At 38.1% G+C, this 27908-nt stretch overlaps 1 protein-coding gene across 1 annotated transcript in view; it reads right to left on the bottom strand.

Annotated features, from left to right (window-relative positions):
• CDH2 (cadherin 2) overlaps positions 1 to 27908 on the bottom strand; it is a 118897-nt gene that overhangs the window by 32594 nt on the left and 58395 nt on the right. The window contains 6 exon segments of the mRNA XM_032697291.1: positions 448 to 620; positions 1680 to 1824; positions 3529 to 3684; positions 4760 to 4800; positions 4803 to 4905; positions 6725 to 6948. Of these exon segments, the coding sequence (XP_032553182.1) occupies positions 448 to 620; positions 1680 to 1824; positions 3529 to 3684; positions 4760 to 4800; positions 4803 to 4905; positions 6725 to 6948 (842 nt within the window).

Here is a 27908-nt window from a genome sequence, read left to right as displayed (position 1 = left end):
AGGCCTCATTTAGGTACTAGAAGGCTGCTATAAGGTCTCCCAGGAGCCTTCTCTTCTCCATGCTGAACAACCCCAGGTCTCTCCCCCTTGTCTTCATAAGAGAGGTGCTCCAGCCCTCCTATCACATTCACGTCCCTCCTCTGGACTTGCTCCAGCAGGTCCATGTCTTTCCTGTACTGAGGACCCCAGAGCTGGATGCAGCACTCCAGGAGGGGTCTCACAAGAGCAGAATAGAAGGGAGAATCCCCTCCCTCAACCTGTTGGCTATGCTTCTTTTGATGCAGCCCTGGATATGATTACCTGCAAGTGTATATTGTCAGCCCATGTCCAGCCTCTCATCCACCTGTGCCCCCAAGATGTGCACCTTTAAGTGATTAATTAAGTCAATTAATGAATTAAGTGATTAATTAAGTGAAACCCAGCCTACAGGAATAAGACCTGCCATACCTCTCTGTCAAGCCCAGCTGCTACAGTGATAATATCACCGGTTTCGTTGTTGATTGTAAACATGTTTGGAGAAGGGCTGCTCGGAGCCTGTGACAAGATTCTGTATCTCAGCATCCCATTCTGTGTATTGGGATCATCAGCATCGATGGCAGTAACAGTCATCACGTAGGTTCCTAGCAGCAGGATAAATAATTGATGTTATATAAACAGTTTACACTCAGATTACACAAGATCACTTTACAAGCAACGGTCAAAGCATGTATTTCTTTTGGTAAACTCTACACATTCCTTCCTTACTTAAAACAAACTAACTAAACTCAAGACTCACCAACAGAGTAATTAAAATACATAAGAGGAGATAAAAATACTCTGTGTTTATAAAATATCAGATTTGCTTATAAGTGAAGAAGCTCCATAAACAATGAAATCCTACAATTCTGCCACAAATAACATTTCTGTAACAACAACGCATCTCATGTTTAGATACAAATGTGATTAACTGGGCCAAAGGAAATATACTTAACGTTCAGAATTGGTGCACATACTGATAGTGACTGAAAATCAATACAAACAATACTCTTTCAAAGGTCTTTGAGATGTATCTCAAACGCCAAGTCAACACTGTGAAGAGAAAAAACCCATTTCTTGTACTAACCTTTCTGAAAAATTCATTTTGCAATACTGACAAATTAAGGAAGTGGCTTCAGCCATACTGCAAACTTTAGTCTGAGCTGATTAGAATTTTAATGAGATCTGAACAACACTTAGGTTTTCTTGAGAATTCAAATGACATTGATTTCAAATCCCAGTATTTCAAAAGCCTCTGAGAATCAGAACTAGAACTGGATTTGGTGACATTTCCAAAGTCTCTTATACCCTGACCTGTCAACTAAATGAACGTCAATGTCTATCATAACAATAAATGTAAGAATTCTGACATTATAAATAGGATTTTCAAAACCACAACCCAAAACTTATATTCTTTAAGCCTTTCCTGCTATAGGTTATGTATATAGCAATTTCATCTTTTGGAAATGAATCTCAGCATGCTAAAAAGTGAATTTTAAAAAGGGTGAAATAAGAAGATAGTATCTGAGACTTTGCTCCTCACACTAAGACACCTTTGAAAGTATTACAAGGTCTGAAGGCACTACCTTCGTCACCTTCAAAATGATACTGTAAATATGATACTACAAAATGATACCCCCATCTCCCAAAAGCCCATGTATTACCTGGCTTTGATCCCTCAGGGACTGTCCCATTCCAAACCTGGTGTAAGAATTCAGGTCTATTGTCATTCATGTCAATGACATTAATAACGATGTCAATAGGATTTTCCACCTGGTTTCCATTTACATCCACTGCGTGTGCTCTCAGCTGCAAAAAATCATTAAAAGTATTAGAATTTGCACAAATAGATATAATAATGGTGACAGGAAATTTCAGGCCAGACATTTTTAGCTCAGTGTATTTTTTTATCTGTCACTGTTCCCTCATATTGAACTTTTAAGTTCTCAACTTGCTAATGGAACTGCTTTTCAGACTTCTAAAGTATTCTAAGTTGCAGACTTCTTTAATTTGCTGAAAATTATCTTAGAAGATCATGTAATTATGATTACTACCAGTGGCTACTGCCACTAATGGTCATTTAATAATGACCATTAGAACACAGACTCTAAAAAATATGCAGATTTATATTAAAACAGGAAACATCTTACAACTGATAGGGAAGGAATGCTTTCAAAAATTCTTTACTCATATACATATATTGGACAGACATGAATGCACAGAGAAAACATAGAGAATAAATTTGTTTTATCTAAAACACCAAGGTAGGGTTTGTGATAAACCACTGTCAGTAAACACACTGAAATTCTACTCTAAAATTAGCTGAAGCTAAATTAGGACTGAGTTTAAAGTTACTGACATACTTAAATTTAATGCCCTGATTGTCAAAAAGAGCTGAGTAACTAACTTTGACATCCTAAATTCAAGAGCAAAAAAAAAAAAAAAAAAAGGAATACAGTACTTTCTGAAAATGTAAACCTTGTATTTAGGCCAGAGTGCGGCAATTGCTAGGAAAAAGAGTAACTTTCTCTTATAGCAGTCCTGCTGATGCCCATTATACATATATACATGCACACACATATCTTATGGCTACAAACCTACTAGAAAGGAGCAAGACAGCATTATTAACTCACCGCTCTGTAAATGACTTATATAATGTAAATTCCCAAGCCAGTAAATCTTGAATCACCAATGTCAAATGCTCAGTAAAAATCTTACTGATGCCAGAGCTGTTGTTGGGAGAGAGCCTTTCCCCCTCTTCCCTCCTCCCCCTGACATCTCCTGCTGTGTCCTCTGTTTGGGAGCAGCACTCAAAGGGCTTCCCGGAACACAAGGCAAGGAGCGTTTTAAATCCACAACATGCTGGAAAACTCTCTCTAGGAGCTGAAGCGACTTCTGTAGTGATTTCAGCATGGTTTCTCAAAGCACAGACAACTTTAGGTCACAGCCTGGTCCCTTTCCTTGAAACCTTCCCTTTCCTCTAATACTGGAATCTGTGGTCTACTGTGTCCAATTTCTTTACCGCAAAGAATATCATTTCATAAGCTGACAGACCTAATTTACAATTCCATTAAAATGCTTAGATTGCCCCTAAAATGAAAATTGGTACGTTATTCTTCCTATCCATTTCTCAAATCACAGCTGCTGCAATTCTTATAGCAGTCACATCCTAATTTGAGTTGTTGAATTAAAAATAAACTTTTGAGAAGTATACAATTCAGTGGAGACTGTGATCAATGGCCTGTATTTGACATATAAGCTACAGTATCCATATTTCAGTCTTTAAAAATTACTTCATCTAAATACACTTAATAACTGTTTACATATGTTAATGCATTTAAGCTGCTTAAATATAATAAGAGTTAGCCTTATTAACTTCAGTAAATACAAATCTGCTACAAACTCTTCAAATCATATCTCACAGAAAACTAAATGCTGGCTGCTCAAGTCATGTTTGAAGCAGATGTTCATCTTCAATTTGATAATCTGATTTATGGTAAATTAAACTCTTACATGAAAAGAAGCAATCTGTTCGCGGTCTAAAGGCTTTGTCACAGACAGCTGTCCTGAGATGGGGTTGATGATGAAGATGCCTGTTGGAGGTTGGTCAGCGCCTGGGCCCGTCACACTGTACCCGCAGCGAAAGGCTTTATCACGATCGGACCTAATCTACACGTCAAAAAGATAAAGTTTACATTAGCTACAAACAACCGCTGGATGGGATGGCTGCTGAGGCAAGCAGCAGCTCTGGGGGTTTTTTTTCTCCTCATTTTTTAAGCTAAACTTGTAAAAATAATTATTCTGAAATGGTATAAGAGTTGGTATTATGCTTGAAGTTTTCAAAGCACCCTTTGTTAGAAAGCTGGTCAATCAATTTTTAGAAACGTGAAAATATCCCTATTTCTCATAATAGAATGAATTGTATTAAACCAAAACAAGTAAGTATTCTTACCTTAAGCAGCATTATTAGATCTTACAGAAAACATATACTACCATAAAATTATATATGAAATAAAAGTCTGTTTTTTCCGCTCTTCCTGTATCTTTCCAGACCAAAGCTACAGACTGTCTTCTACTACTGGCAAAAGCTCTTTAGAAGCTCACTATTTTGTTACGACTGAACTTTTGTTTCATCTTTTAAGGAAAAAAATGAAGGGCAGCATATCTGTGAGAAGCAGGTGAATCACTGGCACATACATTGACAGAACAGAGCAAAACTGTACCCTATCAACTTGGGCTAATGCTCTGCAAAGTTCCAATGAATTCATCATGACCAGACAGTACCAGGATCGGAAGCCAGCCCAGGAGAGGTGCTGGGCTCCTTGTTAATGGCCATGTCTGGCTGCAAAGTCCTGTGGAACAGCTGCTGTCCTCACCTCATCGATCCTATTTCCTCCTGGTGTATTCGTCTTCTGCCACGCCCACACCCTCCCCAGGTAGAGGAACTCCAGTGCAGGAGACTGGAGGACTCCTGAACCAACAGAGATACTGCTTATTCACTTAAGGAAGTCATCACACTTACCCACCCAAACCAAGGTCAACCTTCCACCAGTACAGAAGCATAGGGACAACTTAAACCCCAGGAAATTAGATGCAGCCCAGTACGCTCGCAGAGCTAGTGAAAAGAAACCAGCCCAAAAGGCTCCGATAATGGTCTGGACGATGAACAAGACAGCATTACGCAAAATCTCTTCAAGAGCTCTCAGAGGGATGCTTGAAACCACATTCCCATTAACTTCCTTACCCTAACTAATTCCTGAGGAAAAGGTCCTTTGGAATTTTCTGTAGGTTGATTGGAGGAATAACCCAGTCTCTCTTCTGCCTCTTCAAAGGGCTGCTGTGCTTGTATTGTTGCCATGGAAATACGATGTCTTCAATTTTCCTTTGGTCCTTTCCCAGGTACAAGATAAAATTAAGCACATGTTAGAAGGAGAATTACTAGCAGACATCATAAAGTAACTCAGATACAATTACATAATTGACTAAAAAGCTATCTTTCCTCTCTGTTCATGGAACTGTTTTATTTGCATTCACAGTGCAGTATGAAAAAAAACAAATATTATTTACACTGCACTGCAAAATTATAAGAACCTCCTTTTTTCCTTATTAAACTTGGAGGAGAAAGGGAATTATAAACCATTTATACATGGCACTACTGTTGTAAACTATTCTGCAATTTCTGAGAAGTAGTTAATATTTTGCAAATTAATAGTATGCCTTTACATATTTCTCATTAGCTAGAACTTCAGTTCAGGTAATGTGCTACTGTACACTAAATTTAGATCTGGATGTTCTAAAATATAATTTGAGTTCCAAGAGAAGTTTAATACAAACTGGTAAGGAATGTCTCAAATATTTATGACCCTATTAAATCCCATAGAATTAATGCTGTAATTATTTTAAACCTATGTCAGCCATGATGGATGCAGGAGATGACCCACTTTACACATTGGGCATTAATCTCTGCCGGGTGTCAACATTCCCTTCCTATTCCCTTCTGTATCTGCAGTCATTTCATCCTTTGCATGACAGCACACAGAGCTAGCATGCCTAAGGTTGGAGACAGGGCAACAAAAATGCTTTCCAAATATTTTAAAAGAAAAACTTTCTTTTTATTTTAATTGACTATGTCACAGAGTATAAACAGATGCCCAACTGAAGGCCAAGTTCTACTACTCTACATTCTGTTGATGGTAAGGATACCTGAACTGTGTCTTTGGAATGAACAGGACATGCTCTGGCATATCTAAGCATCTGCTCTTTCACTACACTTCCACGAACAGAATGACAGTATTTTCATTGTTAAAAACACGCCTTAGCAGATTTAACACAATCATTGCATAAGCAAACAAAAAAATGAGGATTACACAGCACTGGTCTCCAGTGTGTTCTCAGGAAAACTGTCTTGCGTAACCACATTTCTATTTTGACATTATGCTTAAATCTTTAATGTGTACCTATTACAGGAATGTTAATCTATGAATAAATTTTGTTCTTTATCTGAAAACTAAGCACTTTAAAAGAGAAGGCAAGAAACAGCAGGCAGCGAGTAATATAACAGAAAGAGGTAGACAACCTAATATGCTTTCCTAAAGTAAATACACTGTTAATTGCATATTGCTATGTCTGAGTTTTGTTATAGTAAGTGTTTTATCCTATGGCAGCTTCCAGCAGAGGGAGACTATCTTCCTTAACAAGTAAGTGCTGGAATCATGAATAATTAATACAATCTCCAATTTGATTATGACAGGACAAGACAAAGCCAATATTCCCTGCCAGAACTGCTTTCCTACTTACTGCTGTAAATCTACAGCTCCCATCTAATAAATGTGATGCATTCTATCACAGATTTGTTTATTTTCCAGTTACATTTAACCACTTGAATAAATACTATAATACTTCCAAGAAATTTAAAATAAAGAAATGGCTGTGTGAGATTTAAATTCAGGTGTAAATTTCAAACTATACAAACAAAAAGCTCAAACATAAATGAATCCTATACACGTAAACAGGCATGTCTTTCCATGCCTTAGCAAAGCTACAGAGTAAGACTACAGAAGTTCCTTCTGAAGCTCCAGCCATGCATGCACCAGGTGTCCATTAATAAGATGGCTCATGGAGAGGTACATGACAGGCAGAGTCAAACCCCTATTTTTATGCCTGTTTGTAGAGCTACATTTACACATGCTGTATTTAGTTGCTGTTTTACCTTTTCTGAAGCCCCTGTGAAGGCTGGTTCAGGGGTTAGCTTCACTCTCATTTGCCATTCTTGCTGGGTTTCCTTGTCTTGAGCAGACACAACAAACTCCGTGGGCTCTGCTGAAAGTTGAAAGCTTCGCTCCGCATAGACGACACCATCTTCACCTACTCTGAAATCTGGCTCACTGCTTCCAAAGTGTATTTTTTTGTTTCCATCACAGCTTTGAAACCTCACTGTAAAACAGACACAAAATGATGAACAAAAAAAAATTAAAAAGTTGCCCACTTGAACTCAGTGTGACATACAGTGCATTAAGAACAAATTCAAAAGCAGAAATACTTAACTTGTAACCGCTATTATCACATGCAATTATGAGTTAAGACTTGTACTTCAGTGGTCAGTCCACATAACAATGGTATTCTTCTGTGGACTGCTAGGTAGAGATTTTAAGCCTAGACAGACAGCCCTACTCCCAAAGATCGACCCCCCCCACCAGCAAGAAAACCATCTCCTTCCATGTTGTTTTTCAGTGGATGGCTGCAGGGGTTTGTACCTCAAGCTGCATAAAGATCCAGTCAAGTCAATTCAGTAAAAACACTCAAAAAATTTAATTACAGTGTAACCATGATTTCAAACACAACGTTCCCTGTCAACAGGGGTATGACAGAAACCTAGAAATCTGTTAAGAGATAAAGTTCTGTGCCCAGCTCAGCCTGCAATCCAGCTGTGTCATCTCAGGTAGGTTATTTAGGAGTGCTGGGGCTAAGTTTCCTCGTCCCTCATCAACAAGATGGGGGAGGCAGTAAATACTTACCTCACAGAAAAAACCTAAGTTAAAGACCTTGCCTTTTTTATTTATTTTTTAAAGCTATTTTGTGTACTACACATATCCATTAGTCTACTTAGGAGTTACCTATTCTTGCTTAATTCCCTCCCGTCTTCCTTCTGTCATGTCTGAAAGATGCACATTGGAACAAGAAGTCAGTAAAACCAATTGTATAGATAATGATGTGAAGTGCACAAAACAGAACCGGTAACAGGATACTGCCTTCTTTACCCAATTCTTTTCACCACCACTTATCTTCTGGATGACTGCAAATAATAATAAGCAAAAAAATGGAAGTGTGCTTTTATAATCAATGATCATTCTTTAATGTTTCCAAGGCATTATGAAATATTTTGATTGTATGAGGAACAGAAATGCAAAACATCATTATGAAGGTTGTGCTAAAATTCACATAGTGAAGATGAAATGATGCTTTATGCCTCATTTCAGTTATTGGACTTTTTATATTGTGCTAACCCATGCACAAACTATTTAGCTGCAAAACCTAAAGGTCCCTTTCAAGAAAAATCACTACTAAATGTCATGCATCATACACTTTCTCCTGTAATGCACTGTTTCCAGGAAGCTACTGAGAAGAAGAATCATACTTTTTTGTATTTGAACTTCAAGGACCAAAATGATGTTCAGTTGACAGACTAAATTTCTTTCCTTATTGCATTCTTTCAGTTTTCCAGAATCCCCCATTTGCCCTCTCCTGACAGAGAAGACTTAAGTCTTTCTTTAAGACGTAGTACTTTAGAAGGGCCCAGCAGGTACAAAAACGAGACAAAGCACAGCACTTCTCCAAATAAATGATACAGCATCAACCTTCTTAATAATGAACTTGCTGGACTGGGCAGGGATACTGCTCTTTCCAGATGGCTCGCAGAATTTGAAGGTGAAATGCCAGCCTCACTTTGGGGAGAAGAGCATGCCATGTCCACAAAACACTGAACGCCGGAAAAACAATCTGCCTGGGTAAAAGGCTGAAGCCTCACCAGCAGGCTCCTCCTGAGATCCTTCTTGGAGATGTTGCTTCAGGTCTTCCTCATAAGCAAATAGAGTGCTTTTTTGAAATTCTAACACTCAGCCTCTCACGTAAGTTTTCAATATATTACTCTCTAAGCAATCCCTGTGGCTCCTCAAGTCCATCCTACCTGATTCATCAAGTACAATGACTTCCTTTCCTATGATCTACAAGCTACAGGTCTACAGGATTTGGAGAAGGTGACAGAACTTCTGCTTTGCTGTTCACATGGGAAGAGAAAATTGACAGACAGAAGGTCCAGATCCCAGATGTTGACCCATTCTTTTCAAAATAAGCCTTGCAGCTTGAGTCAGCTTTCTGAAATACTATGTTGAAATGCAACAGCCAGCTGAGAAAAGGAATGAGAAAACAGCCAACTGAGAAAAGGTACAGCTATTGCAGTACCTAGAAATCATTACCACAGTCCTAATTTTGTAATTCTGATTGTCCAACTTTTAGAGCTGGACATACTGTATTGCCTAGCACAAAAATAAAAAGATGTCCAAGAAGAGCTTATTCAAAAGGTACTACATTTAATGATTTAAGAAGTTAATGACAAGTGCTACTTGTACTTGGTTTCTGAGGCACAGACCACCCAGACCCCAGTAATAAAGGAAGCTGGGCATCCCTGAAGTGCCATCACTTTTTACGAAGAAAACCCTCAGAAACAGTTCACATTGAGAGACTAAGTCAAAAAACCAACCAAACAAAAAAAACAACCACACTAAAAACACCCCAAAAAAATCCACAAATAAAGCCAGGCAGCAATAGCTCTGTGCCTCTGTTGACCTCCCAGCTATGACTTCTCTCAAAATCTGCTCTTCAAAAGAGTGTCTTGACTGAAAGGATGAAGAGTGAGCCAGATCCTCCTCTGCCTCTTCTCTGACTTACTTCTGAAAAGTAGGGAGTGGGAAAGAGAATGAATATTAATCTAAACTTTGATCATTATTGTTTTGTAAAAAGGTAAAAGCTAAAATGAGTATCAGCCATTAAGGTCCAAAAGATTAAGATATCACAGCCATATTTTATAAAAAATTATTATCTGTCTATTACAGAGTAACATACTTTATTCATTTTAGATTTTCAAACTCATAAAGAAGAGGATTCCTTCCTCTCCCATCTTCTTACATATAGACTCCAGCAACAAAAAATATAAAACCAAGAAAAAAACACCCCGCTAGCCATTTCATTGATAATCCTCCTCCAGGCAACAGTAAATTATGAAATTCAATGAAAATCCCTCTCCTTTGACAGTATCCTGGTAAAAACATATAAAATTGTCAATGCTTTGTGAGAATTATTCTCCCTTTGCAAGGAGCACATATTATCAAATTATACTCAAGTATAACCATCTATAATTAAATTCCCTTGGCAGAGTACAGGTTGTGCAGTAGCTACTCTCCCCCCAGCTGCATGGTTATCAGTCTCGTAAATTTGATTCAGATCACTTTGTTTCATTTTTCAGTGTTCAACTAGTATGAACAAAGAGTGATTTCTGACAGTGGCTTTTTAGGTAAAGATTTTTTTCAAAAATGCTACAAGGGATATTTTTTTTGTACTGTGGATAATGACTGTTTCTGCAACCATGCTCTTTCTAACCACAGGAAAGGGAGGTATGCTTTCCATAAGTCACTTTACGTTGACCAATCAATCACAGGGATTCTTTTCCCTTAAAAAGAAGGTTAACAAGATACATTATGCAGAATCTTAGTCACTCTGTATGCAGCAGAAAGAGATTAATTATCTGATTTTACTGGTTTTTAATAACACTGCATAAATGATCTGATGTGACTATCACAATCTGTAAAAAATAACTCCTGGATTTTTAAGTATTTCTCATCTGAGTATCTTGTACATCTTCTGAAAGTATCACCTTTTTAAAAGTATATTATCTGAAAGCCACAGAAAGTATTAAATCATAATAGGAAATATATTGTTTCAGTTTTAAAGAGAATACCTTTAGTCAGATCAAGGCAGTAATATGCAACATGGGAGTAAATGCAATCAGTTCCCAGGCTCAAAATACAGCTGTGCACAAGGATTCATAAAACTAGGGTCTTTAAACAAAAGAAAAATTTTATTTCTTATTAGTATAAGATTATTATTAAATACTATACCCTAAGAAAAAACCCATTAGTATCCTAATTTGTGAGTCTTTTCCTGTCCTAAACCCAAGACAAGTATATATTATTAAAGCAAGAATAAAAGAGAACCTCTGACTGCAACATTCTGAAATGAAAACCTAAAGCTACGTGGTATGAAAGGAAGCTCTCAGTTTAACACTCTTACATGGAAGTAATTACAACATATGCATACATATGTAGCGTACAAAACGTTAAGAACTAGACATGCAAATTCATTTAAAGTGCACTAGAGATCTCTACCACTCATGCTCAGGTCTAATGAAATGAATGATTCATAGTATCTACAAAATACATGTCTAAGTCTAACCTCGTGTACCTGACTAGTAATCTTCAATTACTTAGAACCATTTCTCCGACAATAAAAAACCTTTTTCAGCTACTTATGTTGGTTTGCACTCTTCGACACCTTGCTTCTGCTCTTTTTCTCTTAGGCAAATAACATAAAAATTAATTGATCCAAGCAAGGACTGAGCAAAAAATTATATAATGGGCTATATTATTAACATAAATTTTTCATGAACATATTTGTGTATAATATAGAATATTAATACCGCATTTTCTTTACTTGCTTTGATTCCAAGACAAGTTGCACTGAGTTTGATATCTGGATTTTTTGCGCTTTGAAAATATTCAATTCACTTCTAGATAACATCCACACGTGTACAAACAAACAAGTGTGCTTCCTGCTGGAAATTTGCTGGAATGGTGTTACTCCTCTTGAATGCTCTTCTCAACGCCTAAGCATTGACCTGAAGGCAAAGGCTCAGTAAGAGGACATTATGGAAATTGCAATGAATGCCAAGTGCTAACAACACATGTACTTCAGCAATACAGTTGAGACCGCTCATCATAAAATGGAAAACCTAAGGGTATTTAAACCACTCGGAATCATTCTGCAGCAGACAAAATAAATAGAATAAGAAAGTATCTTAGACACAACTACCTACTAGATACCACTTTTACCTTTGACAGAACGAGAAATTATATGGAAACATTCTCCTTGAATTGTCTAGCTATTTGCATACTTAATATCTGAATGCTGCTTTCTCCAAGAACACTCTGTATTTAACAAGTCTTCTCAGACAGAGAAGCAGGAGAAAACTACACAAAAACCCTCACATAATCTCCCCCTTACTTTATAAATTAGTAATTTATTCAGACTGGTTACTTCTGTATCTGTAAGATGATCTGTTAGTCCTACTAAAACAGTGCACATGCTCCTATTTCAGTTCATGGCTTGTTGGAGTGGCATGTGAAATGCCCCTGAGACATCCTTTACTACAATTATAGACGACCTTCAAGAGAAGTGGGGTTTTGACATCACAGTGAACTGTTACAATGACAAAGAACTGAACTACATTCTAACTCGCCTTTTCCATCACTAGCAGCACCTTTAAAGTGGATCTGATTTTAGAACTTCCTGAAACCAGCTTAAAACAATTATTTAATATTTGATTTTTGATACATGGGTGGTCTACAGCAGCCAGAAAAATGTCTTGTTTTCAGGTGTAAGCTGAGAAAACTAGCTACTTGCTGATTCAAAACACATATGGAATATAATCAGGTTATTTTAGGCAATGGCCATTTTCCTAGCGGTATAGTTACTCAATTTGTCATTATATTCTTTAGAGACAATTCGATACACCGGCATTGTTTCTAAAAGGTTCTTCTAGTCTTTCGTTTTTAATTCCCTTTCTTTTCTACTTTTATATTCATGCACTTAGTTTATCCTGTACTCCAGATCATCCAGAAAAATCTCAAAGAGCTACTAATTTTGAGCCTTTCTGGAGTAACCAACCTACGACACTTCAAAAGAAAGCCTGGCTGTCAAAAGGCAGCTACTCACCACTTCCTGAAGGGCAAGTCTGCTAATTCAGTAATTGCTTTTGAAGATCTCTGCCTTTGTGCTGAGCACTGCGTTCTGCCACCCCAGCCCACGCCAAGTAGAGGGCTGTTTCAGCAGGTCACACAAACCCAATTGGAGTTTTGCCACTTACGGAGGGCCAAATATGGCCATTTGCCTCTAATTCCTAATTTCACATGTCTTCATAAGCTTTAAAACCTGGTGCCATGTGAAAGCCAGGTTATGAAGCTCACAAGAGGTGAAAAAACCATCACATCAAAAGGTTTCAACTGAGATAAAACTAGGGATACACTCAAGCTATTTACCAACTTTAGGTGTTTCATGATCTGACTAATATAGCAGCTTAACTTTCCACATTTCCATGCTGTACTGTTTGTTTAATTGTCTATTCAGTTAGGAAAACAATAATTAAAAGGAAAAGTGATATGCAAGACTTTAGTTTAATTCATACTGTACGCTTTTTTCACTAACTGAAAGCAGTTTGAGTGATCTGCAGCAGGCATTAGGTAAAACCTAGTACTAATATATGACTTTATCTTGTGGAATTAGGATGTTAAGTAAGTAGCATACTGCACAAAAGCTATAAAGTTTCATGACAAGTTTTATGATATGCTGGTAAAAATAACTTGTGCTGGTTACTACAACTATGATTCAATGCAATTCTCTCTCCTGCTCCACTCCCCAGACTACTAGTTCTAAATAGATAAATATGCACGTTTCCTAAAACAACATACTTTTAAAGCAATCTGGCAGCCTACATGGCAGAACGAGAGTGGACATAGACTTCACTCTCCCTATCTCTGCAACATTTTTTTTCGTTCTTAATTTTTACAATTACACTGAGATTTTTTCTTTTAAAGTATTTTGTTGCAGGGTACAATTGGGAAATATTAAAGATCTGTCATACGTAACAGGACTTCTTCCTTATAAACCCTAATAACTCAAACACAAATGCCTATTTTTAAAGTATTTTCTTTCACAGGTGGCTATGACCAGACTTCCCAATTACTGTATTCACAGGGAAAGACTCAAAACAGTTCTTTAATAAAATGCCATCTAGTTTCCAGTTCCCATAATCCTTTTTGTTTACAGAACAAAGTCGTAACAGGCATGCCAGAATGAAAATGGGGATAATGTTCTTTCTATTCGATAGAAATGCCTCTGCAGCTTTTCAGTATGGGAACACTAGCCATCAGCAAAACACAGGACTGGTATCTCAAACAGAGTCCAAATTATATCTGATTCACTGACCCTTTTCAGTCCTTGCCTCTACCACTCACTGGCACAAAGATCTTCTGCACTTTCACACCCCTTTTGTCTTTAGTTCAGAAAAAATAAAATGCGTAAAAAGAGAATAAACATCTTCAAGAAGGGGAAGTACTTATATTTCGACAACTGCTTTTGTTTTAAAACACAAAAAGGTTTCTTTCCCTTTTCTTCCACTCTGTATTGTTTAAGGCAGTTTCACTACAGAACAGCCTACAGGCCCCTGCAGAGTTCTACGCCAGACTTTTTCTAAATGATGCTAGCTGAAAGAAAACTCAGTAATAAATGTCATTTCTGTACTCGAGAGTACGCAATGCACCTTTAATACTTTCCCAAGTATACCATTCTACACAGTAATAAAAAGAAGGATTAAACACTAATCTCTTATACCCATAATGCATCAACTGACTACACCTGCTAAAATCCAACTTGGTAATTAAAAAATATATCTACTTAACAGCCAAACCAGGAGACTAAAGGGAAAGTACTGTCTCTGCAGACAGCTAGCAGAAAACAGTTGCAAAATTGAGGCACTTAACAGAAACCTATTTTTACCCCTATTCATTTTTATGCGACCTTAAGCAGTGTAAGAAACAAATACCTACAATTACAGTGCAGCAATTAAAGGGCAGTTTTAGAGCTACAGTAATGACTTAAATATCTAGTAAAAACCAGATAAGCAGCTTTGCCTTTTAGTCTATCTTCAGAAAATGCAAAAAAAAGTTAGCTTTCTCTTTTTTTTTTTTCCCGTTTCTTTTCCCTTGCTAGCAATAAGTAGAGCGAGAACAGAGAATAGATGCCTTTATATGTCCCCTTTGCCAACTACTCCTGGCCTGAAGTTCTTATATGCTTCAGGTTTCAAGCTTTTTTCCTAGCTTTTCTTTCTTTCTTCTTCCTCCTCCCCATCTCTTCAGGTGTTCTGTTTTCTGGTTTTTTAAACTTACTTTATTCCCTGATGCTCTCATTTTTCCTGTTCCCACTTTCAACTGTGCTCCTGACCAAGGTGCCAAAGCTTTACTAATTTCAGGCTGCAGCTCAGGCTTCAAGCACATCTAGGCAGAAAGATAACTGGAGGGCTGTCTTTACAAAAATAAACAAATGAACTACATAAATAAATATGCAGGCTCCTGGAGTTTCTGTAAAGAAGCAGAACTTGCTGAAATATCAAAAGGGTGCATACTTTCAAATGAGCTGATGATCTGTTCCATGAATGCAACCGCTCAGCAGTTTTAAACAGTGGCTTAAGTCCCCACACTAAAAGGGGTTTAGGAACAACAACAGAACATAGGAAAGAAGCATATATCGCTTTTAGGCTATATGTCACTTCTTACCATGAAAAGAAATACAATAAAATAAATATAGGGTAGTTTCTCATTAAATTACGGGACTGCTCAGGCAGAAGTGAACGTTGTATTTGCATTGCATTGCATCAAACAAAAATTCCCAGCACTGACAAAATGGCAGTGATCTGGTCAACGTTCCTTGCCTCCCATTTAAAAAAGAAATGTCTTGAAGCAGATGCAAGAACATTCAATATTCTGTATTCTGCTGCATACCCCACAATACCACCCGTTGCTTGGGACCACATTTTGCAGTCCCTCCCATGTGGCTATGGACACTGTGAGGGGAAAGGGAACAACTTTCCCTAAACTTGCCTTTCAGCTTCACAAACCAGCACACATTTGAATGCGATGATCCTCCACAAACATCAGTACAGATTTTCCTCTCCTTCCTTCCTTTCTTCCTTCCTTCCTCTGTCTGGTCTGTCCAACACTGGTGGCTGTTGTCCCTCTCTCACATGTCACTGCTCTCAGTATGCTACAGTCTAATTTTCCAACGCTACAATTATTCTTTATGACTTTTAAAATGTCCTTAGTCATACTCTAGTTACCGCAGAAGCTCTGCATGTCACTTCTTTCCTAAAAGATGAATGCTGTTATCTCAGGGGGGAATCTGGAGAGCCTTCCAGCCAACAGAGCCGGATATGGGCACAACTGCATGAGCATCCCCACAGCAAACAGCAGGCACAGCCGATCACAAAGCAGCATCATCGTGTAACACAGGGATGCTCATTACCTCAGCAAATGGTAACGGTGAAAAAATACTCTATTTGTTTGAACACTGTGCTTTTGTACCTAACGGGGCAAGAAACCTGCCAGTTGCCAAAGGGAGTGGAAGAGACAGCAGAGACAGCCTAGCAGTATTTACACTGATGTGGTTAGATAGCCATAAAAATCATAAATCCCATGGATTACACTATCACTGGATCATGTCCAGTAGGCCTCAGGCAGAAAACTAGTTGGCATGGCATCTTAATAGAATCTAGTCAGACCTCAGGTTTTTATCATTATTATTCTTAAACAGAGATATCTGACCTCAAAAATGAAAAAAAGCACTTGGTGACTGGTGCGGGCTAGCACAGTGTATTTCACAGGCAGGCCACAGTAGTGCTTCCCATAACAAAGGAGAGAACTCAAAAAGCTAGGGCAGTATGTCTGTCTCATCATAAGGGAGTCCCTGTGGGTAAAAGTAACCTCTAGATGGGTATACTCTCCTTCTGTGTATCGCTTTCAACATTTAAAATGGCAAAGGTGACATGCTAATAAATCATTAATTGATTATCAATAAAGAGGGGGAAATATCAAGAGAACTATCAGGATTTCACCTATTTGAAGATACCTCTTTTATTTGGGTCATTCATACATCTTGTTATAGCATCTCTCCAAATATGCCTAATGTTTCCCCTAGGTCCAACAAATGTGTGTACATACCTTAAAAATAAATGAAGGACCACTAGTATTAGAATGAATCAGAAATATACAGGAAATTACTTGACACTGCTGAGCATGGACGTTTACCTAAAACATTGCAACATCATAGGAAAACTTCAGTGTTGTAATCAATCCACACACGGTAGCAAAGAGTAATTAGTACATATTCTACATGTTTTTCTTCATGACCTAAAATAAGTACAATGATCAGGAAAAAAAAATCCAGTGCTGGAATACTTTTTAGTGGCAATTAGTGAAGGCTCACAGATGATTATTAACTACTTATATCTTCTTGGTTGATTACCTAAACCATATTCTCAATGAGACAAAAACCGTCCATCCTTGCAGGGTCACCAAAACTCAACAGCACAAAAGGAAAAAACAAAAGAGGAAGAGAAACTTGGCTTCTTTGGGTCTAAGCTGCAGTCGGGACCTCAGACTCGAGTCTTTTCAAATTACTGTTTTATTTCATGTATGGTCTACCTGACTCTAGATAAGTTAGAGAAATACTAGCTGCAAGCAGAAATAGTATTGTTACTTCATGTTTGACTGCACCATACAGTACAAACTCATTAAAATGACCAACATGAGGTCACTTGTGTACAGCTGACACAGTTTAAGCCAAAATTCAAGTGACACTACTTTCCTTCAAGATCTTTTACCATTCTTTGAATACCTTGCCTAGGCATTACAAAATTATGAGGCTGAGATAATCCCCTTAAATTTAAATTGACAGTAATAGAATTGACAGAAATAAAAAAGGCGTTCCACCAGGAAAAAAACCCCACTGATAAAAAACCATTTTCTTCACAAAATGCAGACAAGCATGACAGTAGCACAACACGGTACCAGGGTTATTATAGGAAAGGGAAAAAGAAAAGAAATCCTTGGATACATATACAGACAAATGAGAGAGATACACACAGACTTCATTCAAAACAGAACTTTCAATACAGCCACTGCAAAATTAAGACATACTTAAGGATCCTAAGCCAAGACAATGCTGTGCAAATTTATGCAATTTATTCCAGGTGGAAACAGAAGAGATAGACCTGGCTGAACAGACTCTTGTTTAACAATCGTGATTCAGTCTAGTCATAGAAGAACACAGAATAAAAAGAACAGATTTTCTGATATATTTGAAGATACACTGCCTATGATAAATGCAGCTTTTTTCTTTTTGTGTGTGTGTGTGTGTGTCTAGACTTTCCTGTGGGCCTTGTGAGCGCAAAACACAAGACACTTGACATTCAAATTGCGTTAGATTGGAATAATGCCTGAAAATAGCAGGGGCTTGACTGATTGAACTAGAACTGAAAATTCTACTTTTAGCAAAGCCTAAGGATGAGAGCAGGATATTACCTTTCTGAAACCCTTTGCTGGATTGAACAGTTACATGAGCTTTGAGACCAAAGATTACAGTTATAAATATCGCAATGAAAACCCCACATGTGATAATGGCTCCTAAAGGGAATCATTAGGATTCATTCCTGGATGTGGCAATTAACCTATTACTGTCCGAGTCAAAACTATTTTGCTGAGAAGCAGTGAGCTATTGCACTCTATGCAGTCTTGATTTTTCAATTACTAGTCACGACATTCTAAGTTTCTTAGTAAAGATTATGCAGCAACACCCTCTAAATGCCTAGACTACAAAGTGTCTGGTGATTATTTCTACAGCAATCAGTGTAATGGGACTGATCCCTGAGCAGAGTCCAAGGTATAAGATGAAAATAGTAATAACTTCTAACATTTAGATGAGTCAAACACAGTCCAAGCACCTGAATAATGGAAACATTCAATGGTAACTTGCCGAATCAATGCATCACAAAAATAAAACTAATTTTCATTTAGAAATCCAAGTACTGTCTTATTCCAATAGGAAGGCACCCCTTGCTTTGCTTACCACAATACTAAATAATCATTTCCAAAAGAAATCTGAGTGGAAAAGCCCCATTGTAATAAACATTTCAACATTTCAATAGCTATTTCAACTGCCATTGGTATTCCTCTCAATTTTCCTCAAATAGGCACCTGTGGCATTCACTCAGAAGAACAAACACCTCTTTTCACTTCCTTTCCTTCAAAACAATGCCAGTTTGCAAATGGAATAGAGTAAGCTATGATACACTTGCTATATACTTCAGAAAATACTACCCAGTGTGTCCTACAGTAATGACTGCTGATCGAGAGATATTTTTCCGTATGTTAAGCATTACCATGAACATTGTGTGCTAAGATCACCAAAATGCTGTACTTTCATAGCTAATATAAGCAGATTCATATCTAAACAATTGTGAAAGTTCCTCATGACAAAATTCTTTCCTTTCTTGGTGCATGATGCACAGTTCCTCTCCAATACTATAACCCAGGCATGGCTTTGTAGGCATGTGAAAATGCTTTCAGTCCATAAATGCAATTGCTTCACCTAAAGAGAGAAGACGAAGTCATTCAGTGAAACAGCATACTGAATTTCTGTTGAAACAAAACTGTAGAGCATGAAATAGCAACCTGTCATCAGATGTTGGGAGTCTGATGTTTGTCAGTAGCAGATAAAAACTGCTCTCTCCTCTCGCCTGTGTCTGAGGGAATTGACAGCCATCTGCATGCAGGTCTGGCCAGACTACATCCTGCAGGCAAGGACTGGACTCTGTGCAGTGATGTTTAGGATCTATTTCACTAGGATTAAGGGTTATGTTCTAGAAAATTAAAATAAAATAAAACAAAACAAAAAACCCCAAACAAAACGAGACCAAAGGAAGGAAACAAAAACTACCAAAACAAAAACTCACCCCAAAAAACCCCAAACAACCCCCAAACTAATCCAACACTAAAAAGTCACAAAACAAACCCTCCCTCACACATGCACACCCTAAAAAATTGAACAAAATAAACCAGCCCAAGGCTAAATGTTTTCTATTAATTTCAAGGAATGTCAGGGTACACGTTCTTCACTACTTTTTACTTTCTATTAAAAGGTGCACACCGTAATTGGAAAATAGATCCATATTTACGTCACCCTACCCCATTTTATAGCAAAGGTGAGGGATTCACTTGCCCCCAGGAGAAGGTTCACAAGGAATACAGCCTGAGAGTTTGCAAACACAGGTTCATTAGTTGTCCAAAAAGCATTATCCAGAAAATGTGGCATCACATCTCCAGATTTTTTTGACAGGCTACTCACAGTCCCTTTACTGCAGACCTTCCTGCCCCGTGGAGAGAGTCCACATGGCTGGCGTATAACACTTTGATGAGGTAATCAGACAGGTTAGCAAGCAATATAATCAATTTGATCAGCCACCTCAGCCGAGAATTCTGAGCCCAGAATAGCTCTTATTAAGTTAGGTAATGCCTACAGTAAATGAGTGATGTGTTATTTTGATTTGCCTCTCAGGGCCCAAGATCGTGGTATCTAAAGCTCACCTTCCCAAGAGAAAGGGATTTCTGCAAACTAAAAGCAGCCTCTTCAGCAGCAGGAGGAAGCAGCAAGTGAGACGGAACAGATCTGACCTTACAATAAACATCTGAGCTACATTTTAAAACACTGGCACCGAGATGTTATTACTTTGCTTTGATATGCTGCCAAGGGAAAGCAAAGAGTCACTGAAATTGAACTCCATTTTCAAGTCCTGTCCATTTTTCAATAATCCTTGTAATACTGTGTACATAACTTAAGGATTTTGCAAAAGACAACAAATTATGATGTCATAAAATAATAGTATTTATCTGAAGGTCTTAACAGATTCATGCTTAGTAGTGTCATAAATTAGAAAAATTACCAAGGAACATACACATAATGCCACAAATGAAATACATACAGTAACCTGGGTATGGAGAAAGGCATTTGGGTAAAATAAAAAGACTTATGGCTCTCGAGCACACAACATGGCTGCTGTTCCTTATTAGACGTTAACAATTTGATAAAGTTCACTAAAGTGCAGTTTATTGTTTTATAAATGCAGAGATGTCACTTTTAATGTGCATCTGTTAGCATTTTTCCCATTATAGACATAACTTACAGATTTTCAAAAAAACTGGCATCACCAATCCACATGGTTTTTCCCTAACTCCTTTATTGCTGGATGCCTGCAATACAACGATTCAACTTCTTCACTGAGGACCAAGGAAACAGAGTAACTTGAGACATCTGAAATTTTAGTCATGGAACTGTGGTACTCTCAACAACCTCCCAGGAAAAAATCAGTAACTGCATTTGATCTATTTACAAATCACATTCAACTGTCTCAAGTACAGCTGCATAGCTTTGTGTTTATGTTAGCTTACCCTCAGATCCGAGAGATGTCTGCAGTTTTGCCAAGAACTGCAATGTTAACTTGTTTCAGTAATAATTAACATCTTTAATATACCTTGTCTCCACTACATCTTTCCTTAGCCTGCCTTCTAATACGTGACAGAAGCCAACTGTCCACCTTCACATTTTTTTAACTAGATGCGTCCAAGAGGTGTGTGCCATAAATGTGTCTATGTTTTTCAAGGCAATTCACAGGCCCTTTCTCTTAGGTGCCAGTGAAATCTTTTCTATCATTCTCCAAAATGGGAAGGATGGGGAGGAAATTAAAAAATGTCAGCTCTAAAGGCAGCAGACCCAATGGTCTTCCCAAAACCTTGATGCAGTGTGGCAGAGCCAGGACAAACAGCAATGCCTTATGCAAACAGACCTCCCTCACCTAGGACAGTTTATGTCACAGTATTTTATGAAACAACAACATCGGGTACATCACTTCTTTCCACTATTCTGTCAAATGCATTCTCCCCATCACAACTTGAGATGCTGTTATCTAATGACAGATGAAGACTAAACAGAACTCATGCTGTATTTACCAAACATTCAGAAACAATTCTTAAATTAATTCTAAAAACCAGGCGAGACCTAAATTCAGAGGACTTCCACAAAGGAATCAGAAATCAGCATGAAAGTCTGTAAAACAAAATTTGGAAGTCATACTGAGTAACCAAAAAACGAATGAATTAAAACAATACTACTCTCTAAAAACTGTCCTGAAACTCTGTCACCACATAAACTACATATAGAAATCTTTGTCTTCTTATTTAGAAAATATAAATGGGTATGATTCATGTAAACGTTTCCTCTTTTGTCAAAGAGAATCATTCTCTCTTTGTAGCCTCAACAGGTCAAAAGCATAGGTGAGCTTGTGGTGCTCATTGATCTGAAGGAAAAACTAAATGTTTAAGATCAAAAAAGCTATGTAATTTATCTAGATGGAAAGAATCCACCTTTTCCTAAATGTCTTCAGTCAGGTAGTACTTACTATTTTTAAAATACTTGATAATATTTGACACTTTTCCTCATTGTGATCATCAGTTGCAGAAGGTTGAGATTTGAGAGTTTTTTATTAATTTAAGAAAGAAGGCTTTGTCCTTTACTTTTTTCAACTGAGCCTGAAATACAGTTAGAAGACCTAGTCAATACATGTATACAGCTTTTAATTAGAGAACTGGCTCATCAGAACTAAATACACTTTTGATATTGTTTAATGCTGTGTCGTAAATTATTCCTGTTTCCTGAAATTAAATTTACCAAGCTTTTAAAAGGTGCATTTAGGTTTCCTGACACAGTACTTTACTACATTTACTGGACCAATAGTAAAGTCTGCATTTCTCATCTGCTCATAAACATCATGCACTTATAGTAATGGTTTGACTTGGACATGGATAATAAATTCAAATAAAAACAAAAAGCAAACTTCTTATGGGCTTCAAATTCACCTACTACACAACATGATCTAAGGTAAATAAAACTGTCCAGTACAGGAGGCAGGGAATGAACAGGGCGTACATCTATCCCTGCCCCTATTAATGCTGCTCTACTGGGTGACCTGAAGAAACATCCCTCCTCAGTCACACAAGCAAAATGGAGGTGGAAAGGTGAGAGGTGAGCAGGATCCACTGCTATTGCTGCCATGGCTGAGCTGGGCAGTTTCACACCACACAGGGCAAGCACCATCTGAACCCAACCACAGGCAGTTTCTACTCCTCCTGTAATTGTTACAAACCTCTGTCTTTGCAGACAAGAGAAGCCATCTCAGCCTCTCCTCAGACAAGCAAATTTTTATGCTCTGACCCACAAACACAGAGCTCAAGAACACAACATCAAACGCCACCGAAATGCTGTAGCCCTGAGTCTTCCAGTGACACCGCTGCAGGGACAGTTCTACCATGCAGGCGGGACAGAGGGTCACACAGGTCAGCCAAATATTAAGGGCAGCAATTTGTTTAGTGACTATTTTGTTTACTGTGCAAGTGGCTTTTGACTAAGAGGGGTGGTAATTCTTTCCAGCTTGCCTTGGGCAGTGAAAGCTATAAAAGCGTTTGTACTTCACTGGTGTCTAGGGAAATTGGGCCGAGTCCTAGGGTCTGTTTCTTTATCAAGTTTGCCAAGTGCTATGCTACGTGTAGCACACTTATTTTTTCCTCTCTTTCCTGCCTCCCAAATTATTCTACATAACATGTCTAGAAAGAGTAAGCATGCCAGTTCAAAAGCAAACAGAAAGCAGGCAAACAAATCCCTCCAAAACTCAGTATTTTAGCAAGTTGTTTTTGCAAAGGTTTACAATTGGAGCAACAATCTACCCTCATCTTCATAGCAAAACACAATGAATGCCACATAAATTCCTCATGAGAAAAATCTCTCTCAGGCCAAAGATTTGCATGGCAAGTTGAAGGAAGCAGTATATGGCTGAAAAATTATTTTATTTACAGCTTGGCAGAAGTTACATGACGGTGCCTACTAGCAGGTGCTGCCAATGGTAAAAACAGAAGCATGGATTTTTAAAGTTTATTTATGGACCATTATGTAGTTTAGGTTGCACCATGTTAAATAAGAAATTATAACACAGCTGGTGACAACTGGGAATTTCAGTAATAACATGAAACAATCATTTTACCTTTCCCCCCAACCCCTACCTAGCAGAAAGTGCAATTTTTGTCAAAACTCCTAAAACTGAAGTTAACTGTAAAATATTACCATCTCAGAAGGCAGCAACTTTGGATAATACTGATCTATTTACAGAGAGGAACAAACCACCTTTCACAATGAAAACATGAAACATGAAACACCGAAATGATTAAATATTTAACAGATTATAAACTGTGATTATTAAATGTAACTTAAAACAATAACTCAGAGAAGAGTGCTTTGTCTTTTAGGTTATTTTGATAGCGCAGTAGATTAAAACTAATTATAGTTTCAAGGTCTTCATTATTACGTAACTCAATGCCCTCATCAGTCAATTTACTAAAAACATTACATACACATGAAACAAATGATTTATGGTGCAACTTAACAACTAAAGGAGTGCAGCCACATTATTATAAATGTGAATTTAAGCAGGACCTAAAAAGCCTGAACCAACCAGCCACAGTCTGTTACTACAGTAAGGCCAATCATATCAACCTTAAATTCTTACAAGTCTATATAAAATTTAAGTCTCCCCAAAAACATAAATAAGTCCTACTCCTCCCCTCCAACTTGTAGGTATTATTTACTCCACTGCTCTGTTAAAATCTTGGATGGCATCTAAAGGAAATGCAATTTCATGTTGTTTCGAAAAAAAAACCCAAATAAACAAACCATCGAAAAAAATCCCACCTCAAAGACTGAAAGCATTAAACTAATCTTGGTATTATTTATACTTGCTTTAAATGAGGCAAGAGAGGAAAAAATGAACTGACTGCTACAGAAAAATGCATGAGTTTTCACTTGTGATTTCATTTGAAAGTTAAACAAAAAACCTTCCTGAACATGCATCTCAAATTGATACTTAATAAATAAATAAAATGTCAACAACCTAAACCCAGCTTTTCCAGAGTAAAGTCACTGTGTTTGCAAGGGAAGTGCTAAAGGGAAACAAGTGGATACCAGAAAACTCTCAGTACTGCACAATGGTATTGATTTGGGGGGGGGGGGTTGGTATGCACAAGAACTTCAAGAATGCATCCTAGGGAAATGAAACAGAGCTACAACACAGTTTCTGATGCCTGGAATCTTACCACCAAATGGAGGATTTGCTCCCATGGCTTTTCCTAAAATTTCTCATGGCTAACAGAAAAAGGGGAGGGGTGTGTGTGTACAGTGTGTGTGTGGGAATCAAGGCTGCCAAAGCATGAAGAGTATCCCAATCTCCCCTTCCTTTATAGTATATCCCCCTGCCCCTCAATTAGACTGCTCTGCTGAGACCCTGGTAGAAAACCAAAGGAAATGTTCCTAAACACAGTGCTAAGGGAGTAATGGCTGGTCTCAACAAATGCACATAGGCAAGGGGGAATGCTTCTGCCAAGTTAGTTATGGCCCTGGTCATACACATCACAGGTTGCTCTCATTCACTCCATTGCAGACTACAGCTCCACTAATACTGTCTTATTCCCACAGTCCTTTCTTACTGTCTACAGACAAGTCTTTGCTTATCCTTTTCAACAACAACAACACAGTGCTTGCAGAAATCAATTTTATCTCTAAGATACTGGATTCTGACATACAAATAAATTAATGGTTTACAACAAACACTATTAAGGATGTTGCATCCATTTAAAGATTTCCCAGCATACATAAATGTTATCTGTTTATCCGTATATTTTTACAGTATATTATCTACATATCTGTATAGTACACTGGGGTTGCCAAGAGAATGAAATTGCCAACACTCAGGCTGGAATTTGCTATGAGAGAATTTTATTTCTTTTTCTTTTGTCTCAGTGTGTGGGTCTCAGACATTCTGGAAAGTGACAGCGGGAAGAACAGTTGCTTTACTCCTACAGATACCCATGCGACCACTTTGACAAGGCAGATAGCAGGGATGGGGTGGTGTTCTTTACTGACATGGCTATGAGCCATAAATAATTACATGATCTTTAACTACTCTTCACCTCAGCAGAAAGAAATCACCCTTGGTCCAGCTTCTCATAGACAACTGTAAGGAAACAGAACAACAGCAATCCCCAAAGCCCCTGACCTCATGAAATTCTATTTCATTCACCAGTTTTCTCCAAGCAAGTGGCAGAGCAGTACATTACACGGAAGGGGACACAGAGGCCAAATCTGGGGCAGATGAGCATGAGAAAAGGATTGTGATGATGTTGATCAGAGAACACATACATCATTACCCTCCTCCCCCCAGTTCTTCTGATTTGCAAATATGCAAACTGACAAGACAACTCTACAGAAATCGTAACACTAAGTATTTTGACTTTCTTAACTTACATCTGAAATCAGTAATCATGAAAGAAGGCGGCACACATGGGCAACAAAGAGCAGGCAGAACACAAAATTCAGTACATCTCTATTCAGTGGCAGGAAGGCATCTATTATCAGATGCAGAATGGGCCTGAAACGCAAAGAAAGCCAGCATTGTTGCAGACTGTTACTGGGAACATCATAACTGCTCCTTACAACTATTCAAAGAAAGACGAACTGGGACAACCCTAAAACAGTATCTTTAAAACGAATATCTGATAAACTAAAGCTTAATTCTAGAAATAAAACTGAAACCAAAGGAAGCACCTGCAGTACACTTAGGTACTAGTCAGAAAAAACATGGTTAAAAAAACCGGCTAGAGGTTGGCCCTCACAGCCCATCTCGGCAAACTCACTATAGAGCTGCAGTAAAAGATGCAGTCAGCCTTTTAGACATGGTTGTCTTGGAGACACCAGAACACACTGTATTGATGACAAAGGAAACAAAAAGCTGGATGCACTTTCTAAGGCTTTTAGTCTGCTCTCTTTCATGTGGAGTTTACGGAGGAGGGCCTCCCCGGGATGAGTATGCAGAGAATGCTGGCAGCAGGACCCCCTCATTGAGGTAGAAATCTGCACATGCTTAGGAGGTTTCATGCAGCCCCAGAGCACCTTTTATCCCTGGGAGTGGGAGCCTGAGACATGGCAGCTCCAGCAAATGACTCACATTTGCTCACTTTGAAGGTTTAGCCCTGAACAAGCACTAAACCCTTCCACCTAAGGGTCTTTATGAGAAATAAAGCAAGCAGTGTCTCCTGGTTTGTGCAAGGGCCCTGAAGCTGCTCTGAGGGCTCTCTTCATTTATTAGAGTGTTCTTCTGCTAGGCTCCTTCCAAACTTGAAGCAGAAATCCAGCAACATACTATGAAGTAACCAGCAGAGAAATGACTAGAGACATTTAGGCTTTAACTATGAAAACTACAAGTTTTATCTCAGTGTAATTGAGGTAAGCACGGAAAAGAATTCTGATGGAAATCTGTTTTTTAAAGAGGCCATGAACAGTGAATGCTTCCTATTCCAATTAATAAGTCTTGTAACTCTAAAATGTGTAACTTCCCTACCACACTCTGTTAGATTATAGCTTTGTGAGGAGACAGGATAAGCATATAGTTTTTGTCCCCTTTAACCTGCTTGGAGATGAAGGCTATTACCATGAAGCAGCACTCGGTTAGACTGGACCTCTTCCATACTGCACTGTAACATGTGCATCGTGTTCAAGGATCTTTTCAATTTGCAGTACTTTTCACTGATAATGTAATTCAGACCTATATCAGAGGATGCCATGACAATAGTAGTAACTACTGGCTTTAGATACACACTGTCACAATAACCTATCAGTTCCTGAATTAAGCACTATCATTAAGGTCTAGCTGCATAGAGTGACTATCTAGGTTTATAGTGCAACGTTTGTGCAAGGGTTCTCCCTGTCTCTACATCTAAATCTCCTGCAGGACAAGCATGATAGTGAGCATGCATGATAAGAGTGCAGGGGTTGTAAATATTTCTCATAAAAAGAGATGGAAGGTCTCACCCTGCCACAAGTCGCCTGCTTGCATGAAAGTATATAAAGTTCCTGATTTCACAGGCTGCTGACTTTTATATGCCCACTTTCAAATTCTGTGAGTACACCAAAAATTGTGCATGATATATCAACACTTAGTTCTGACTGACAGTAGGATAGGTGAAGGTGAGACAAACGGAAAATTTGGATCTGATAATTTTTCACATCATACCCTCCTCTTCTTTCATGCTGCTCCTCTCTTTTGTCTGTACACTGGATTGAAGAGGAGGGAAGTAATGAGGCTACACAGACAGATGTTCATTCCTTGCCTTCCCAGTCTCTTCTGAAGGGTTATAAAACAGATAATAGGTATCTGACAAAAGGATATTGAAATAATCAGCACCAACATCACAGAAGACCTCTTGATATCTTTATGTAAAACTGTGTATCTGTAGTAGACGACTGCCACCCTCTCATAAATATGACTGACAATGGCAGAAAACCTGGGTCAAATGATGCAGAAG

Source organism: Chiroxiphia lanceolata, chromosome 1, assembly GCF_009829145.1.
Source record: "Chiroxiphia lanceolata isolate bChiLan1 chromosome 1, bChiLan1.pri, whole genome shotgun sequence".
Taxonomy (NCBI): domain Eukaryota; kingdom Metazoa; phylum Chordata; class Aves; order Passeriformes; family Pipridae; genus Chiroxiphia; species Chiroxiphia lanceolata.
This window is presented reverse-complemented; position numbering and strand designations above follow the sequence as displayed.